Raw genomic sequence first — 16,477 nt, forward strand, 5'->3', positions numbered from 1 at the left:
CTTTAAAGCATTGTTTGGTACATAGTAATTCCCTAACACTGCATAAGTGGCTGTTAATTTAAAATGCTAGAAAGTAGAAAAGGTGTCTCATGAAGATCATAATTGTATTTTGATCTACTTCTCCCAAGTAGTTCCGTTACCTCAACTGCTAGTGAGTTATCCAGCACAGATTGAGCAAACAGTGCTGGACTCCACCTTGTCTCTTAAATGTTTCCATTACTGGAAATGAAACACAGATACTCTTGACATTGCTGCCTGTTTTACTATCAAGATGAGGTCACACTTTTGCTTGCTTACACAGGCGTTTTCCTAAACTACTGTTTTAATGTAATTTTCCACTACATTTTTATTTTTCTTGCAGCAAGACAAACCTGATGTTATTAGACCCAAAAGAAAGTATGAGAAGAAGCCAAAAGTCTTACCTTCGTCCGCTGCTGCTGCTCAACAGACAAGTCCTGCTGCACTGCCAGTCTTCAATGCTAAAGATTTAAATCAGTACGATTTTCCTAGCTCAGATGAAGAACCTCTCTCCCAGGTAGGTCCTCTAGAGTTTTGTACTGCTGCTCTTTGGGAAAGAACAGAAGTAAAACTCATGAATTTGCTAACACCTCTCTCATACACACCCCCATCCTTCTTTAAAGGTTTTGTCTGGTTCTTCGGAGGCTGAGGAAGAAAATGATCCCGATGGTCCTTTTGCCTTCCGTAGGAAAGCAGGCTGTCAGTACTATGCTGTAAGTAGAATTTCCTTACATATCCTAAGACAGAGTGTGATTGTTGGAAAACATCCTGTGTCTAATTCTTTCAAATTATTTTAAGCCTCATTTAGACCAACCTGGCAACTGGCCGTGGAATAGCCCTAAGGAGGGAAGATTAGGAGATGTGCGTTACAGATACTGCTTAACCACCCTCACGGTCCCCCAGAGGTGTATTGGGTTTGCACGGAGGCGGGTTGGCCGTGGAGGAAGGTAGGTGCTGTGTAATTGCTGCTGGGTTTAAAAATAAAGTATATTAAAAAAAGATTTACTCAGGCAGAGAGCAGCAAAGTTTAAAAAAAATAAAAAACAAACCACAAACCAAAAAACTCAGAAATTGAGACATCACAGGGAGGTTGGCTTTTTAAATGCTTACATTTGATTCGAGTTTCCTTAGCTAGTTAATGTCTTTGTTTTGTGCTCTAGTACTATTTTCTTCTAGGTTTTTTTTAATTGCTTGCACTCAAAAGTTCTGAGCTGAAAATGTATACATATTTTCAGTTATGATTGGTGATTTGTATTTAAATTGTTTGCATAGATATTTTCAAATAGTAGCATTTCAAGATAGCAAATACATTTTGCAGAAAATGCTTTTCTGAGTTTAGGCCATATTTTGTAATTTTTGGAGGGATACTTAAAAGTGATAATAACTTCAATTTCAATCTTTGTCAAAAATACAGAAGAATTTAATTACTTATTTCAGGCATTTTGCTTCTAAGAATATTTATTGAAAACAACTTGTAAATGGTTCAGTGTATAAATGCTGTTTCTTAAATACTGTATGATGTCTTCAAGAAAATATTACATAGGTATTAAATTTTTACTGAAAGTAAGAACATGATTTGCCTTTTGAGATTTATGCTTAGCATCTCTTCATGTACCAGGAAGCCAGCTTGGCAAATCAGCAAAATTTTAATGAGAGCTGAAGGCTCTTACTGGAGTTATTGCAAGGGGATTTGGAAGTAAATGTATGAAATCCCTACTACATTGTGATGGTTATTGTATATATGGGAGGAAGGCTTTTGAAACAAAGTTACTTTAGGAGATCATTTATTCACTTTTTACTTAAGCAATGCTATTTGTCTAGGTTTTGGTTGTTTTGGGCTTTGTAAAGTGTATGTTGTTGCAGTGTCTTAAATTTATACATGATGCTGCACCTCAGCTCTTCAAACAGTAAAAGCTAAAATATGCCTAAACATAATACTTACTGTAAAATATTAGTCATGTAATTGTGTCCAGGGGGTGTGTGGGGTGTGTCTGCTTGCTCTGGAGCTTTGTGTAGCTCCTTCTATCCCTTTGTCGTCTGCAGTCACATGTGTCATCCCGGTGACTTCCTTGATGTTTTCTTGCCATTGTGTAATTCTGCATTGTTTTCCTGGTTTTAGGGTGCTGCTGGACAGAGCGCATTCGGACTACGATAATGCATTTCATCACCTGGATTTGGAAGGGTTTTCCTCATCACAACACTCTCCAATCAGTCAATTTGCCAATACCTCAGAAACAAATACCTCGGACAAATCTTTCTCAAAAGACCTCAGTCAGATACTAGTCAATATCAAATCATGTAGATGGCGGCATTTTAGGCCTCGGACACCATCCCTACATGACAGTGACAATGATGAACTCTCCTGTAGGAAATTATACAGAGGTTTAAATCGAACAGGCACAGCACAACCCGGGACCCAGACATGCAGTACCTCTACACAAAGTAAAAGTAGCAGTGGTTCAGCACATATTGGTATGTTTATTTTAACAAACTTGCTTCTAGAAGTTGGAAATTTGGGTCAGAAGATCCAGAAATCATTAGGTCATCCATACTTCACATCGTGGTCTGTTTTGATGGTAACAGCCCACCTTCATGTTTATCTATTTATTTGCTACATGGAATGTTTATTTGCATTTACTGCTAGCAGTGGAGCCACAGCATCTGAGATTTATGCAAATGCTGCAGTGGTATGTAATCACAGCTTTAGGAATATGAAGGTTTAAAAAACAATACTGTGTAGGGTTTAAGGTCACTGAAGATTTGGATTTTTAAAATTAAAAATGTGTTAATTGAAATATTGATATAAATATTACATGCCAAGTTTTTTCTAATACAAGGTGTGGTGGTGATGGGAAATGTTTAGTTACAATGTTGGCCTTTAAAAGCCCAGCATGCTGTGAATTCTTAATTGAACTTAAATGTCATTTCCCATCCAAAGAGTGCCTAACCTGCTCTCACTGATGCATCTGCTCATGCTTAGCAAAATTCTTGGGTTAATCACCTCCACATCTTGTCAGCAAGTGGCAGACTACATCTTACAGAACCCAACAACAGGTTTGAGGACCTGACTCTGAAAAAACTTGTGGGGGTGTTTTTTAATTGTAGTACTATTGGAAAGCATCCCCCTTTCTGTAGGGTTCTTCATCCTGGAAGACTGGTATTTAAATAGCTAGAATGGAACTTAAATCACTCATGGATTTTGATGAGTCAATACTGTAAATGTCATCTTTTTATAGAAGGTTAAAGTGATGTACTTTTTTAAAAGGAAATAACTTTAAAAGTTCACCATGGTTTTGTAAGGAGTCTCTAGGATCATGTTTTCCACGCCATTTTGAATTACGGATTTGGAAATCAATCAGAGTATCTGGATAATGTAGGAGTGCACTGGGGGGAGATGCACATACCTAATAAACTAACTAAATGTGGGACATTTCGGTGGTTTGCTCAGAGACTGTTACCCTGGTATCAGATGACTTTAATCCTCTTCTTTGCCAATATATTTTGTACCTTTCCTGCCCACACCGCACTTTGGGTTTTTTTCTGTGGAAATTCCTTCTACTTGCGTTTGTAGATTTAGTGAGTGGCTTTGTTCTGCTGCTTTATTTCATGCTTCCTCTCTGTGCTGTCCCAGAGTAGATCCTTGCCCCCATGCCCCCTTTTTTCCACCTTCATGATCCTTTTTGCTGGAAATGTACTAAGGCTACATCTGATGGTTCTTCTGGTTTGTGATCTAAGTGTGGCTTTAGGTGCTTAAATTCTGCCCCTCCAGTGGTTCAAGTAAGTAAACCAAGTCCAGAACTGAATGAGAGCATCCTCTGGATGATGATCAGTCTGAACTGCAGTAGAATGGTAGCCAGGTTATGAGTGTGAAAACAAAACTAATGTGTACTGAATAGATTATAAAGGCACTGTAAAGTATTAATGGGCAATACTTTGCATGAGAAAATCATGTAGACTTGAAAAATTGACTGATTGAGTTTTTAAAACTTATGTCTTTGTGTGTGTGTGTATAAATAAACACACGCACACCCTTTTAGAGTCTCTTTTTTTATGAAATAGATGTTAGGATGTTTATCTACCACATTAGCAATTAAATGCAATTGTTATTTACGGTGATTAGTTCCATACAAGGTTTTAATTGTGTGGATGCATCTTGAAGCCTGTGGGAAAGTAATATATTTATTTAAGTGCCTGGTTATATTATATTAATTTGTGCTTGGAATTCTGTGCAGATGGTTTAGTATCTATGTAAAATAATAAGTTAATATTCCAAGCTTTTCAAAATCTAAATGTTATGGAGTATAGTTTCATATTTTTGTTAGGGTTTGATACAGGAATTATATAGTCAATTAAAAAATACAACTGTCTGAATTCATAGATACACTTTAAAGTAGTTACAGCAGTCTTTGGATAGTCACTTGTTAATAATTCAGCAGGGTAGATTGTGTCCATATGATACTACAAGCTTAATTGGGATTCTTGTGGTATTGGAGGTGTGTAAGAGTTTGTGTCATTGTGTTGTACTGCTGATTGTCTGTTTAGGTGCAGGTGTTTGAAAGAAGCACACAATCTACTTATCTTGGTGCCAGTCTGGGTTTTTTTCCCTATTTCTTAAAGGAGATCCTTTGAGTTTTGTTGTCTACACAGATCATGTGTTTGTTTTGTGAGTCTGACTCCTCCAAAGGTGCTGGTCAGTTGTGGCTGCAGCTGCTGAGTTATGTCGTAGCAAATACTGTAGAGAACATCAGGTGTCTGTCAGGTATACGGAAGTTTTTTTGATGTTCCTAGTGCAGCTTAACTACCCTGTAGGGTGTCCCTGTTATTTTTTGTTAGTTGTTTGTAGAGCTGGGAGTTTCTTGTGGACATAGTTGGGGTTTTTTTAGGGTTTTTTCTTCATACCTTTTAGTTTTTTGAAGTGACACTTGGTCTTTCTACCAGAAAACACTTATTAATGATTTTTTTTATGCTTTCACTGCTACTGTGACTCGTGGTCAAACCATATTGCTTACCTTTTGAGATGAAGCTCATCCTGGGATTCTGTAGTGACCAGCAGAAGTGGTCATGTTGCCATGTTTATTGTGTACCATCACATGATACATCTGGTCTCTTTTCATATTAAAGAAGTTTAGGGAAATCTTGACCTTTTTCTGCCCTAAATGACCCAGGCATGCTGCTGACATGGAACAATTGCTGTGAAAAACCTTGGTTCTGCAGTCTGTAAGACATGGACAGCAGGAGCACAAAGCTGAGATGGTATCTCAGGTCTCCTGTTAATCAGAGGATGGGAAGCATTGTTTCTCATGCTGAAGATCAGTAAGAGGTTTCTGTAAAGAGCTGGACATTTTATAAACATTTGGAAGTGCGTTTGACCCTGAAGGAAATCCAGGTTATTCTGCTCTGGCTTTCTGAGTGCTCAGCATTAAAGATCGGGGAAGATAAAGTTGTTGCACTGAGGTTTTGTGTGTAAACTGAGAAAAGGGATGTCTTGAAAAAAGAAATCCCTTACAAGTTACTTGAACACTTGCTGTGTGCTGAAGGTTAGACTTTGGCATCAGGATCAAGTGGCCAAGAAAAGTAGCATCACTTGCAATTCCTTTTCATCTTACTGAAGAATTATGAAAAAATATCCTTTACCCTCTTGCAAAAAGAGCTGATTGAAAGACACTTCGCACATGTTATACAGAACACCACTAAAACCCAAGCAAGAGCATTAAAACAAGATTCTTGTGGAAAATTAACTTGTTTGGTGGGGGAAACTACTAACTCTGAACAAAATGCAACAAAATTACTTTAGAAAAAAAGCCTGTATTGCTGTCATTCTCAAGTTTATGAATCATAATTTTCAGAGATATAGTTTGTGTCTCTAACTCTGGAGTGTATAGTAGGCATGAGTATTCATCTGCAGTGGTTCTGTCCCTTGTTAGGTTGATCTGGTTCTGTTGGCCAAATCGTCATCTTTGAGCTGCATCACATTATGGCAAGACTGTTCTTTCTGCTGGAGAGTTGCTGTTAAGTGTGTTGCGTTTGGAATGTTTCCATCTAGTTAGTAAACAGCAGTTGGAGACACCTAGAACTGCACAGCATGTATGCTCTGTTTCAGCCTTGTGGTTAGGAAGCAGAGCCATCACTAGTGAATGACTGCAGCATTGGTTCCCAGGCTCTCCAAGGAGCAGCAAGAGTCTTGCCTTCTGTTCTTTTTTGCCTTCGTCACCCAGAAGCTGGGTCTGCTTTTTCAAAAAGTCTGAGAGCTGGCAGGGCTAAAGAGTCTGGGAGTTAAGTAGAGTCGGCTCACTGAATTTGTAACTCACCCTTTGAGAAGAAGCCTTACTGAACATTGTTACAGTTTTTATGTTTGTCCTTGTAGATCTCACTGTACATGAAAAGCTGCAGGTATCTGTAATATAGTTAAATAATCCAGTGTAGTTTACATTGCATTTTCTTGTAAACTAGACATTTAGATGATGTGATGCAAGTCGTGCCTTGCTATTCAGTAACTTTTACTGTGGGAATTCCATAGAAATAACATTCCCACAAAACTTGCATGCTCTTTTTGCATCTCTTAATCTGCTTTTTAAAATTAGTTTTGAACACTTGGGGATCTATCAGGGTAGTGGGCTGTACTTCCATTTCCTAAACATGTAATGCTGTACTTGCTCAGCCTGGAGGAGAAGGCTTTGGGATCACCGAGGTGGGACCTTCCAGTACCTGAAGGGAGCCTACAACAAAGATGGAGAGAGACTTTTTACAAGAGCATGTAGTGACAGGACAAGGGGGAATGGTTTCAAACTGAAAGTAGGTTTAGAAGAGATATTAGAAAGAAATGCTTTATTTGTCTGGATGGTGAAGCACTGGAGCAGATTGCTCAGAGATGTTGTGAGTGCCCCATCCCTGAAAATATTCAAGGCCAGGTTAGAACAACCTGGTCTAGTGAAAGGTGTCCCTGCCCATGGCAGGGAGGTTGGAACTCAGTGATCCTTAAGGTCCTTTCCAACCCAAACCATTCTGTGATTCTATACTGGGTTTTGTGTTCTCATTAAGGATACCTGATGCCAAATTTTAGGCAAACCTTTCCCAGAAAGGACCAGAAGGAAGCTCCTCAATCCTATGGCAATTCATTGCAGCAGAGTAGGACTTGCCCTGCCTTTTCATGGCTTTCATGCCACCACTGGCTATGTTTAGATTTTTTTTTAACACTTGTATCTGTAATAGTCTCAACATTGCTGTCTGTGTTACTGTTATCCTTTTTTGAAATACTTCTTTCACATTACAGGATAAACTTGGTCATGAGAATTACTGAAATTTTTAATGGCTGTTTTCAGCCAATTTCCAGTTTTTGGAATTTAAGAGTCTTGGCCCATGTGTGGCTGAGCTGTTCAGATCCTGGTTGAAGAAGAGATGGCCTCAAGAGTAACAGATGTTTAGAGCCCACCCTAAGCTTAGTTGAAGGAGGAAGTATTAAAAGGAGAAGCTTCTTTAATCTGGCAGATGTGACTGGGGACGGGGTACAAGTTTACATTTACTAAAACAACCTGAGCAGTTCTGGAGGCTTTGGGATTTTGTAGTTGTATTTTCTCATTCAGCTTCAACTCAGTTCCAGTAAAGCTTTGCTTCGAAGTGGTGGATCTCTGACCTTGCAGAAACTGTTACACTTCGCCTCTCATGCAAAAATGGTCACATTTGTAACTGCAGAGTAAACTGTGTGTGCCCCAACTGTCCTGTGACATTTTGGTGGAAAGTCATGAGGAATAATGGGCTGACAAATGTAAATGCATAGCAAGCTTTCCTGGCTTTTATTCAATGGCTAGTAAAAATTCATGTAAAGTATTTTCTGTCTGTCTTCTGCTACCAAGTAGGGAGTGCATATATGTAGACCTTATATCTAGTTTATAATTTCTGGAGTTCTGATGTTAGGAATTTCACACTTCTGTTGGGCTGAAATAAAAGGCTATAATAATCGAGGGCATAATGATTCGTGTTCTCATAGTGTCAAATAATGCCAAGATTAAGTAAAACCAATCTTGAACTTCTTTTCAGAAAGTGAAACATCTTTGGGCCTGGTGCATCAAATACTTAATCACACTGATGGCTCTAAGTCTCTCCAATCTTCTGAATTCACTGGTGAGAACTTGCTATACAGTAGAAAATCTTCAACCAGGCAGTGTAAGCCAGATAACATCTCTCATAAGACAGAGGTTTGCAAATGTGATTGTTCTGGATTACTTAGCATTGTGATTGATGTTTGTTTTGCATGCACTTTGGCATTAGTAACCACTAATCATTCCCTTATACACCAGGGATGTGATGCTGTCATGTGTTTCCCTTAAGAAAACATTTTCACATGATGTATCATCTTTCCACGCACTTCATCAATTCTGTAGTCTATGCAATTTCTCAGTTAAACGCTTTAGTTAGGGAATCTTTCATCTGTTACCTGATCAACACTGCCTTTGTAATGGTCATCTGCTGAAAGGATCAGGAATCTAGTACTCTAAATGGATTTTTAGAGAAGTTCTTTGATCCAATGAAGTCTTAATGCTTCAGTTTTCCCACTGAAGTAACATTTCTGCTCATGCGAACAGATACTTAACTTGATGTTGAAACAACTTTAACCATTTTAAGTTACTGTAATTGAAATATCTAAATCTTTAGATGTTTAGCAAGATTGAAACATTTGCTGAAAGGTTTTATTAAGCTGTTTAAGTCTCTCAGTATTACATTTTTAAGACTTTTTACTGTAAAGGAAAAAAGCTTACCTGGATAGGTCATTGTGTTTACAAAGTTTGCTCAGTCTGTGTGGCAAATCTGGTGAGCATCTTTCATTCAGGAAACAAACTAATGCTAGTAGAGGGACCAAGAGTTTACACATGCATTTTCTGCTAGTAGAGGGACCAAGAGTTTACATATGCTCATGTTTCTTTAGGAAACTGGTTATTGTCACTTTTTTTTTTTTTTAAGTCTGTATTTTCCTTCCTAAGGGCAGCAGAGTAACAACTGGTGAGTCACTGCACAGTAAAACTTGCAGTAGTTGGGAGGGGAGGCTGTGGCTGTTTATCATACAAAGATCAATCTGCTCATACAAATTCAGCAGCCCCCTGTGTTCCCTGGGTTTGGCCGTGTTTGGGTACAACTTGAGTTTTCAGAGAAGCCCAATGTGATAAAACCAGTTAGCACTATTAGAATAGTTTTATATTGCAGTATAAAACTGCTGCAAACTGTGGAACTTTGAGAAGTCCATTGACAGTATCACTGTTATTCTGCGCACCACAAAACACCTGTTTTGAGTATCAGCATCCCACAGAACTTGGGCAGTATGTAAAGAGAATCTAAAGTAAACAATTTATAAATGGCGGAGGAACTGAACTTCACCAACAAGCTTATGAAGTTTATAGTGAAGACATTTTATTACACAAAGCACACAGTTTATATAGGGTTAGGACTACAGCTTATTGGCTAAAAGAGTTAACACACCACCACGCCAGATACTTCAATTGGTTAAAGCCTATCTCTCACAAGTCCCATGTTTATATTATTTCATCCTGGCTGTTTTCGTGCCCCTGCAGAGTCCTGTGAATTCCTACTATGTGAATTCTTGGGGAGAAACCTCCTCCCTATCAGCCAGCAGCAGCTGAGCTCCTTGCTGCTTCTAGCTGATAGCTCAGTCTCACAGGGTTTTTCTAGAGATCTGAATTGCTCGCTTTTGATTTTACTGTAACAACAAATCCCCTTTCTTTATTGAGCAATTCAGATTTATAGCATTGACTTGTGAAGTATGTCTACAACACACTACAATAGGCAAAGCAATAGAACTAAGACAAGTACAGTGACTAAAACAATTGTTAGGCCTTCTTTCAGAAAATTGAATAACGAACCATTAAATCTTAGCCTTTTCAACCAAATATCAAAAGCAGATGATGTTACCATTAGCTTTTTCATATACTCTTTTAGCTATCTTAAATCTGCATGAAAAGACACTGAATGATCTGACAAATTCATGCAGCACATCCATCAAATTCCTCAAAACTAAGGCCTTGAGCTAAAAGCTGTGCTGAAAGCAAAGAAAATTAAAAGCAACTACTTTATTTTGCAATAATGCATGCCTAATGCATATATAAATCAGTGGTAAGACAAGGCATCTACATTCTACAGGTGGTTTTTTGTTCTTTAAAGATGCATTCATCAGTCATTTCAGACATCACAGAATAGATACACACACACACACTGGCATCTTGACAATTCTTTGTAATTGTGCCACAAAAATAGCAATAGCACTTCAGCATGGGCTTTTAGGAGAAGGCCACTGCATCTGATAACAGCAGCACTTCAGCATGAGCCCTCAGCTGAAAGCTGCTGTACCTGATGTTAACTGCAGCACAATTGTCACCATCAAAAAATTCACCAAAAAAATCTGTAAGTAATTTTTAGAGCAATTTGTTTAGCTAACTTCATTTATTATTTGTTGATCTTGACTTGGTTTTTACTTGCAGTTCTGTCACTTCTACTTCTTTATTCAGAGTCCTGTGAATTCCTACTATGTGAATTCTTGGGGAGTAACCTCCTCCCTATCAGCCAGCAGCAGCTGAGCTCCTTGCTGCTTCTGGCTGATAGCTCACTCACTGTGTTTTTCTAGAGATCTGAATTGCTCACTTTTGATTTTACTGTAACAACAAGAATCTTCCAATTGAAAGATGATATCCAGTGGCTTAATTTGAGCAAAAAATGGTATGTAATTATCCCAAAGATTGAAAATACTTATGTAAATGATCCAAGGAAAACACTTTCATAGTGCAGTGTGCAGTAACTCAGTTTGTAGTAAAACAAGATTTGTAGCTGTCACTAAGGAGATACTAAGCAGTCATTTATCCTGTCAGTCACTGTCAGTAACGTACAATGTTTCTTTCCTTGTACTCATAGCTGAAAACTGAAGCTTTTTCTTCTACTTTCCCTTCCTTTTTGCAGTCTGTAAGCCAGAATAATTTCCTTGTTGCCAAAGTATAGCAGTAGTACAGTTGCAGAGTGGGGGGGGGGGGGGGGGAGGGGTGTTGTCCCAAGCTCCTAAATGAAGAGAGTAACAGCACAACATGATGTGCTGACTTAAAATCTGAGGGTTGTCTCAACTGAAATGTTACAGTTTGGTACAGTATGCTGCAAACAAAGAAGAAGTGATCAGGGAGCCAAGTCTTGGTAAAACTCTACTGGTAACCATCTTGAGACGTGATTAACTCCAGGCAAAGTTGGGCCTTAAAGGTTCCTCATGTTTAGCCTTAGAAAGGAATTTGGGCTAGGTTGAGAGTCAGGTAACTTGCATAAATTACTGAAAGTGCCTTGGAAAATACATAGAAGTTTTGTGGAGAGGTACAGCTGTTAGCTGTGGAAGACAGTTGGCATACTCTGAAATGGTAGTGTTCTTATTTATTGTCTGTTGGTAGAGATTTCCACCGTCACTCCTCATTGTGTAGTAAGTCAAACTGGATGTTTTGTCACTGTTGGATGCAGCAAATTCTAAACTATTAAGCAGTTGTTACTGTCTGATGGGACTATGACCAGAAAGGTCCCAGATGCTCTTTCAGAAGAGTCTGTAAGCACTGCACGCTGGGACTGCTGAAGCAAAGCTCTCTTATAAAATCTTATATACCATCTTTCTGTTGAATGTTACGTTTTCTCCCTTTTTTTAAACTTCAGACTGTTGTTCAGTTGTCTGTTGCTTCACTAATGTTTTTTAAAGCCTTGAAGGTCTCCAGTAATGTCAGGAGTATGTAACTTTGTGTAGTGTTGTGTACCAATACTCTTCTGAGTTACCAGAAATGTAGTTGCTGATCTCAGTATTCAGAAGAGGGCTGGGCGTGCTGCTTGCCTGTTGTTTTTCCAGGCAGATAAAGACCAGGAGAATGACAGTCAGTTTTGCTACTTCTACATGTACCATTTTTCTTTTGACAGTGGCAGAAGGGCACAGATGAAAATCTTTATTTGAGACCAAAAATGAGAAGTGGTAATAAAATTGGTGGAAGAAAGTTCTTAGGGACACGCACTGTTTTTGTAGTGAAAGTGATGTTAACAAGATGCTAAGTTTGGCACCTGTGCAGTTGAATCTGTACTGCATTGCAGGCAAGAAAGAAGCATTCTCTGCAAGCCATGTAACTAACCCATTAATAGCAGATATGTTTTCATGGTTTGCAATGCATCCCACTTGAATTGCTTCTTTAAAATAAGACAGCTGAACTTAGACTTGCTCACCTGTGACTTGGCTGTGCTGAGCATGTGTGTGATTTCCTCTGAACGCCCAGTTGCAGGCACAGTTGTGTGCCACAGGAAATGAGTAAGAAAGGTTAAATAAATGAAAGTACTTTCATGTAAAGTACTTTTTTTTTCTTTTTTTTGTGTACATCGGTGTGATAGCATTCGGAAGCAACTTATATTTCACAATCAATATGGTTATTTTTTCAATTGAAGTGTAATGTAGACTGTACTCTTAGAGCAGGAGAGAAAGAAACCCAGTGCTAGTGTTAGCAAAGTATGTGGTGGTTTTTAACAGAAGATGAACAGAGTGTGCTGTCCTAGTTTACAGATCTTCAGAAACAATTTTGATTTGGGTAGTTCTCAGTAGTAGTATTTTTTCAATAAAACCTTCAATGTAGCATTTCTTTAACATAGAGGGGAAAGAGTTGGCTTATATAGTTACAATCTATAACCCCTTCTGGTACATGAGCATATCTGTCTGTGCTATGGAATGGAGAAGGAGTGCCAGATTATTTCAGGAGGCTGTAGCTTGCAGTGGTCCTTTATGGGCATTATTGTGTTTCTGCCCTGGCTGCAGTCGACTCAGAATTTCACAGTAAATCTCTGATAGCGTTGTAAATAGTGTTTTGAAATGTCTGGAAGCAGCAATAATGTTGCTGAATGTTTAGCCTAAATTGAAAAAAAACCCTGAAATAAATTGTTCTTGAGTGTATTTTCCAGGCAGTTCTTTTAAGTGGAGGAGGAGCAGTTTGAATATAGATGAGGGTGATGGTCCTGGTGGGGTTCTTCTGTCACTTGTTTCCTTTGACAGCTGTGTAACTGTTTTTGTAGCGATGGGAAATGTACAGCTGCAAGGGTCACAGACTGCCTGAAAAGAGAGTCACTGATGTACAGTTGGAAAAATACAGTTGTTCTAAATGGCATTTCCGGAAAGAAGGGGGAGCTCTTACAGCCGGGTTTTAGCACAGTCTTTCCTAACAAACACAGTTTGTCTCTGAGCTTCATTTGTTGTTGTTCCAAAAGAAAACAGTATTTTGGAAGTGGTTAAACCAACACAGGTGACTGTGCTTGCCTCAACTCTGTTTTATAGCTAGAATCTTAAATATAATTAGGACTTGAAAACTGAAATGGACTATTAATAAATTTTACTTAAATAGGCAGAAATGAGATGGTTATAATGGTGGAAATTTTAATTGTAATTCAGTCAGAGATGATGATATACTCATTTTCTGTCCATTTTCCTCTTTGTCATTCTGCGTGTTGTCTTTATTTCCATCACTTATGCAATCTATTCCTAAGCAATATATATACAGTGTTATACTGCAAAATAAAATACCTTGTTTATAGAATACACTGAGTTGAAAGGGGAACCATTGGGATCGAGTCCAACTTCTGGCCTTGCACAGGACACCTCAGGAATCATACAATAAATAAATGGAACCTTCAGTCTCACTGGCACTGTGGTGGCTAAACCATATTGGTTATAAATTTTGGAGTTTGAAAAAACAGTCTCCACTAACTCATCAGTATAAAGGACAGATCTCTCTTTCTCCTGCTGCTGCTGCTCAGCTTTCTACTTGCCAGTCTCTGTGTGCTAAAACTGTCTTGCTCTGATTTGTGTTTGGTGACAATTTGGAAAAAAATCTAAAGGACTTTTGCATTTTAATTCTTTATATAATTAAACAGTCAACCCCTTGAGTATTTGATCTATGAATTCTAGTTCTTTGGTTTGGGGTTCTTTCTTAGTAAGGACATTTATTGGCAGTTGTCACTACTACTAAGCTGCTCCCCTAGGAATAGTTTTAAACATTGAAGTGAGATTTAACTATAACAGTATTGAGGAGTAATTTGCCACTTATGGCAATATCAGTAAGTGCTACATCCTTACTTGCTGAAGGATGTTACTTACAAAAAAAAAGTATCCTGAATGTAACAGCTGAATAAAAATCTGTAGCTTCAAGTGTTCAGAAAGCAAAGTCCTGGTAATAATTTTAGTGCTCTTTCTAATACATAATAGAAGTATTTTGAACAGAATTTTACACCAAAAAAGGGACAAATACACTGGGAAAATGCATGCTCAGCAGTGTTTGCTCTGATATTTCCAAATATTAGTTCTTATTTTGGTTAGCCATTTGTGCTGATTTGTTATTCAAATCTATATGTAAGTTATAGTTGGTCTTCAGAATCCTTTTGTATCCAGAAACAGGACATTATTGGAGTGTTGGTACAAATACTTTTTTTCAGGCAAGCAAGCCTGAAGGAGTAAATTAACAAAAAGTTCTTAAAACTTGAAATTTGTGAACAGGATTTAAGTGTGGTGGTGATTTGCTGCCAGACAGTAGTGAAGTTTCCCAAAGGTGAGACTTCCACTGTATTCTTGAAGCATGAATGTTATTTACAGCACTTACTTGGGAGCATTTATACAGTCTGAATATAAAACTGAAGGAAAAATCTGAAAGGCATATCCTTTGCAAGGGCATTCACATTCCAACCTTGATTCTGTTTGCAAATTGGGACTTCATTTTGTTTTGGAAATGTAAATTTAGAAAAAAAATCTTTAGTTAATGAACTGATGTCTCTGCGGCACCATTGAGCATCCCACTGTCATTCTGTACAAGTAACGCTTTATCAGTTTTATACTTATGGGTTAACTGGATAAAATTGCTTGACCTCTGATGCACTGACTACGGAGTCACCTTTCAGATATTTTGGAGAGAAGGGTGTAGTTCTGGGAAATTTTGTATTGATGGGAGTTGCCTGTACCTGTGTGGTTACAAACAACAAAAGTATGCGATAGCCTGCACAGTTCTGAGCATGCTCAACTTAATGTTTTAAACTGAAACGTAATTCTTAATTGTAACCCTTGATGCCTTCAGAGTGCTGTCAGTGAGGGCTGCATTGCAGTTGCCTAGTTTGGCATATAAACCTACTTCAGGAATAATGCAGATATTGTAGTTTCACAGAGTGAAAAGCAATGCCATTTCCACCTCTTCTTTCTTTTTAATTTGTTACTAGTTTTTGGTGGATTCGATTGTGTTTTGGTTCCTTTCTCTCCCTCCCTTTTTGGTATCTTGAGCTGAATTCAGTTAAAGCTTTAAAAGAGAACTTTTAGCTTGAACCAAAATTTCTAGGAGGATATCGGTCTTTTTGACATAAAGGTGCATTAAGGCTCTCAGGAACTTACTGTGGTAGTTTTTTTTGGGGGGTGTTAGGTTTTTTAAAATAGATGTGTTTATATACACAACACCTACATATTTTGATACAGTATTTTCTCGTTTTATATTTTGTTCAGCATTTACAGCCGAACAATACCAGCAACATCAACAGCAACTGGCACTAATGCAGAAACAGCAGCTTGCACAAATTCATCAACAGCAAGCAAATAGTAATTCCTCTGCCAACACATCACAGGTGAGGGATTTGTCTGTGCTATGATTTATCCCTCATTGTTTCCCACCAGGGTTCATCTCTAATTGTCAACTGTTGCCATAGAACCTTGAAACTAACCAACAGGAAAGTGGCTTTCGCCTGAATCTACATCATAGCCATTCTGTAAAGTGTTTAGAAGGGACACTGCAGGTGAGTGTGGCAGGCGTTGCCTCTGCTCCCTCTTAACAAAAAAAAGATGGGTCATTTTCAAAGCCTTAGAAATACGAATTACAGAAATCTCCAGCCCTGTTGTTACCCTCTTGTCAGTGGAGGATTTTAAGGGCAGAATAGCTAACTCCTGAATATACCCTGCATACAGCTGTGGAAGTGTCTAATATGTAGTGATGACAGTGCTGACGGACACGTGAAAAAGTTCAGAACTTGTTTGGAATCTAAACCTCCAAGTCTGAATTGAGTTTCAAATTTCATGAGAACAGGTTGATCTGTAAAAACAGCATTGTTGCATAGAACTTTGGAAATAAGTTTCTTTGTATTTTGAATTTGTATTTTGTTGGGAATATCTTCTTTGTTGTTCTAATGGAACTAAAAGTGCATGGGAAAAACCCTACAGTTCAGATCTTAAGTAGTTGTACCAAGTGCTGACAACTTGCTCCGAGAGTGACTGGTCCACAGTTTTGGTGTACATGTATTGATTTTCGGTTTTCTAGTTTTTGTGTAGCTTTAAAATGGGGAGAGTACTGACTTTTTGAAAGCCTCAATCACATATATTTGCCACCATTGTTCTTTCTAGGGTTTTGTTTCCAAGACACTGGATTCTGTTAGTGCTCAATTTGCT

General features: G+C 38.2%; 1 protein-coding gene across 6 annotated transcripts in view; it reads left to right on the forward strand.

Moving 5' to 3' along the window:
* EPC1 (enhancer of polycomb homolog 1) overlaps positions 1-16,477 on the forward strand; it is a 62,681-nt gene that overhangs the window by 43,358 nt on the left and 2,846 nt on the right. For 3 of the 6 annotated variants that reach the window (XM_071559942.1, XM_071559943.1, XM_071559940.1), the window contains 7 exons: positions 362-535; positions 642-731; positions 817-965; positions 2,138-2,490; positions 15,545-15,663; positions 15,745-15,831; positions 16,433-16,477. The exon at positions 16,433-16,477 is cut by the window's right edge and continues 97 nt beyond it. In XM_071559942.1, coding sequence (XP_071416043.1) covers positions 362-535; positions 642-731; positions 817-965; positions 2,138-2,490; positions 15,545-15,663; positions 15,745-15,831; positions 16,433-16,477 — 1,017 coding nt within the window. Of the gene's footprint in view, positions 1-361; positions 536-641; positions 732-816; positions 966-2,137; positions 2,491-8,052; positions 8,137-15,544; positions 15,664-15,712; positions 15,832-16,432 lie in introns of those variants that run through there. The other 3 variants (XM_071559945.1, XM_071559941.1, XM_071559944.1) reach the window with 3 other exon arrangements.

The sequence above is a fragment of the Pithys albifrons genome, chromosome 7 (assembly GCF_047495875.1).
Source record: "Pithys albifrons albifrons isolate INPA30051 chromosome 7, PitAlb_v1, whole genome shotgun sequence".
Taxonomy (NCBI): domain Eukaryota; kingdom Metazoa; phylum Chordata; class Aves; order Passeriformes; family Thamnophilidae; genus Pithys; species Pithys albifrons.